Source organism: Metopolophium dirhodum, chromosome 6, assembly GCF_019925205.1.
Source record: "Metopolophium dirhodum isolate CAU chromosome 6, ASM1992520v1, whole genome shotgun sequence".
NCBI classification, from domain to species: domain Eukaryota; kingdom Metazoa; phylum Arthropoda; class Insecta; order Hemiptera; family Aphididae; genus Metopolophium; species Metopolophium dirhodum.
Genome location: NC_083565.1, coordinates 4822179 through 4824640, shown reverse-complemented (window position 1 = coordinate 4824640; position 2462 = coordinate 4822179). Strand labels below are relative to the sequence as shown.

Sequence of the window (2462 nt, the reverse complement as noted above, 5' to 3'; positions counted from 1 at the left end):
AAATATTGATATTTTTGAATCAACAATAATTTTGTTGAAATGTCATAACTATTCCAAACAAATATTTCATACTGATGAAAAAAAATAATAATAAACCAAATTACTCTATAGAATTGCTTATCTATGTATTATAAAATCAATGGTATTACTAATATAAAGTCGCGTTATATTCGTACAATAATATACTTGATTCGGTGATTTCCGTAAATGTCGTTACAGCATTATCGCATTATCGATAACCGAATATTATTGCGTCTACCCTACCTAATAGTGTAGAATTGTAATAAGTAATGACCAATATTAATATATTTGTACGGCAATAGCAGCAGTAGTCGTCGTGAATGAACCGTACGTAAGGTGTATTCGTCATTTTCGAATTGCGCATTATCAACTCGTGTTTTATATCTTTTCTGGAAAAATGGAAAAATTTCTTAATATTAAGAGTACAACCAAGCGTTTAAATGAAGACAACAATAAAGAAGAAAATAAACGTAAGTTCAGAAAATACGATGATAGTTATTTAGACTTTGGTTTTACTTACATTAAAATAGACAACGAAGAACGTCCGAAATGTGTTATTTGTTTAAAAGTATTAGCTGCCGATAGTATGATTCCAAATAAATTAAAGCGTCATTTTGAAACTAATCATGGATCGTTAATTAATAAAAAACGTGATTATTTTGTAAGGCAACGTGAACAATTAGAAAAACAATCAACCAGTTTTATTAAACAGACAAGTGTTCCAACCAAAGCACTTTTAGCTTCTTATAAGGTAGCATTTCGTGTTGCTCAGAGTAAAAAACCTCATACAATTGCTGAAGAACTCATTTTACCATCAGCAATTGATATGGTTTCTACTATGATCGGGGAATCTGCTGCAAACCAACTTAAAAATATTCCCTTGTCTAATAATACAATAAGTCGGCGAATTCATGATATTTCTGAAAATATAAATGAACAGCTTATTAGTAAATTAAAAAACAAAAATTTTGCAATTCAACTTGATGAAGCTACCGATAGTAATAAAGACGCACACTTGATATGTTATATTCGTTTTATGGACAAAACAAATATTATAGAAGAGTTATTATTTTGTAAACCAATTTTCGGAGACACTAAGGCTCAAACCTTATTTGATATCACTAATGACTTTATGAATTGTAATAATATTAATTGGGAAAACTGTTTGGGTGTATGTACAGATGGGGCTCGAGCTATGGCTGGTCATTATGGTGGACTTCAGGCTTTAATACGAAAAAAAGCTCCAGAAATGATATGGACTCATTGTATTATTCATCGAGAATCTTTAGCATCACAAAATATGTGTCCATCGTTAAATACCGTACTTCAAACAGTTATAAAAGTAGTAAACTACATAAAAACAAGGCCTGTTAAAGCAAGGTTCTTTAAAAAAATATGTGAAGAAATGGGAGCAGAGCATACTGCGTTACTGTTTTATTGTAATTCTAGATGGCTATCAAAAGGAAACGTACTAATACGAGTGTTCGAACTTAGACAAGAACTTTACACTTATTTGAGTGAAAGGTCATAATGATTTTAACAAGTTTATTGATAGTGATTTTGTAATTAAATTAGCGTATTTATGTGATATTTTTGAAAAACTTAATATACTCAACACATCTTTACAAGGTAAAGAAACTAATATTCTGCAATTATATGATAAAGTGGTTGCTTTTATTAAAAAAATCGAGTTATGGCAAAGGAAACTAACCGAAGAAAACGGTAAAACCACGTGTTTTTCATTTTTAAAAAGTTTTCTTGAAGATAATGATCTTGAATTACCAATGAGCTCACTAAACATAATTTCTGATCATCTGATGACTCTTAAAAATCATTTCGAGAAATATTTTCCAGAAGACATCGTACAATACAATTGGATTAAAGATCCATTTAGTGAAAACCCTTTACCAAATTTCACAACTACTGAAGAAGAACAATTTATCGATATTTCATCTGATTCTTCGTTACGAATGAAATTTTCTTCATTTTCACTTTTAGAATTTTGGAGCAGCATTAAAGATGAATATTCTGAAATATCCAACAAAGCTTTGCGTGTACTACTACCATTTGCGACATCGTATTTATGCGAAGCAGGCTTTTCTGCAGTTGCTGTATTGAAATCAAAATATCGATCAAAACTTAATATTGAAAAAGAAATGCGTGTGGCTGTCACAACATTGCTACCTAATTTTGAAGAATTATTAAACAGAAAACAAGCACATTGTTCACATTAAGTTTAAATATTAATACGCATTGTATTTTGTAATACTTTTAATTGAAGTTTAATAATATTTACTGTTAACTTATATTTTCATAAAAATAAAAGTGTTTGTATATTTAAATACTATAAATTTGTAATTTAATTTTTTATAGGAGGCGCAATTATTTTTTTTAATTTTTAGGGTGGCGTGAACTTAAAAAGTTTGGGAACCGCTGGTCTA

General features: G+C 29.3%; 1 protein-coding gene across 1 annotated transcript; it reads left to right on the top strand.

The window, feature by feature from the left end:
- Positions 1–418: 418 nt before the first annotated feature.
- LOC132946670 (zinc finger BED domain-containing protein 5-like) lies at positions 419–2255 on the top strand. Its single transcript, XM_061016713.1, has 3 exons — positions 419–920; positions 1203–1538; positions 1651–2255. The coding sequence occupies exons 1-3, from the start codon at positions 419–421 to the stop codon at positions 2253–2255; spliced, it is 1443 nt and encodes a 480-aa protein (XP_060872696.1).
- The last annotated feature ends 207 nt before the right edge of the window (positions 2256–2462 follow it).

Bases quoted from the DNA above. Each gene is read 5' to 3' on its own strand.
- LOC132946670 (XM_061016713.1), top strand. From the start codon at position 419: ATGGAAAAATTTCTTAATATTAAGAGTACAACCAAGCGTTTAAATGAA. The intron at 921-1,202 runs GTCGGCGAATTC...GTGTATGTACAG, and splicing joins CTTGTCTAATAATACAATAA to ATGGGGCTCGAGCTATGGCT. The intron at 1,539-1,650 runs GTGAAAGGTCAT...CATCTTTACAAG, and splicing joins AGAACTTTACACTTATTTGA to GTAAAGAAACTAATATTCTG.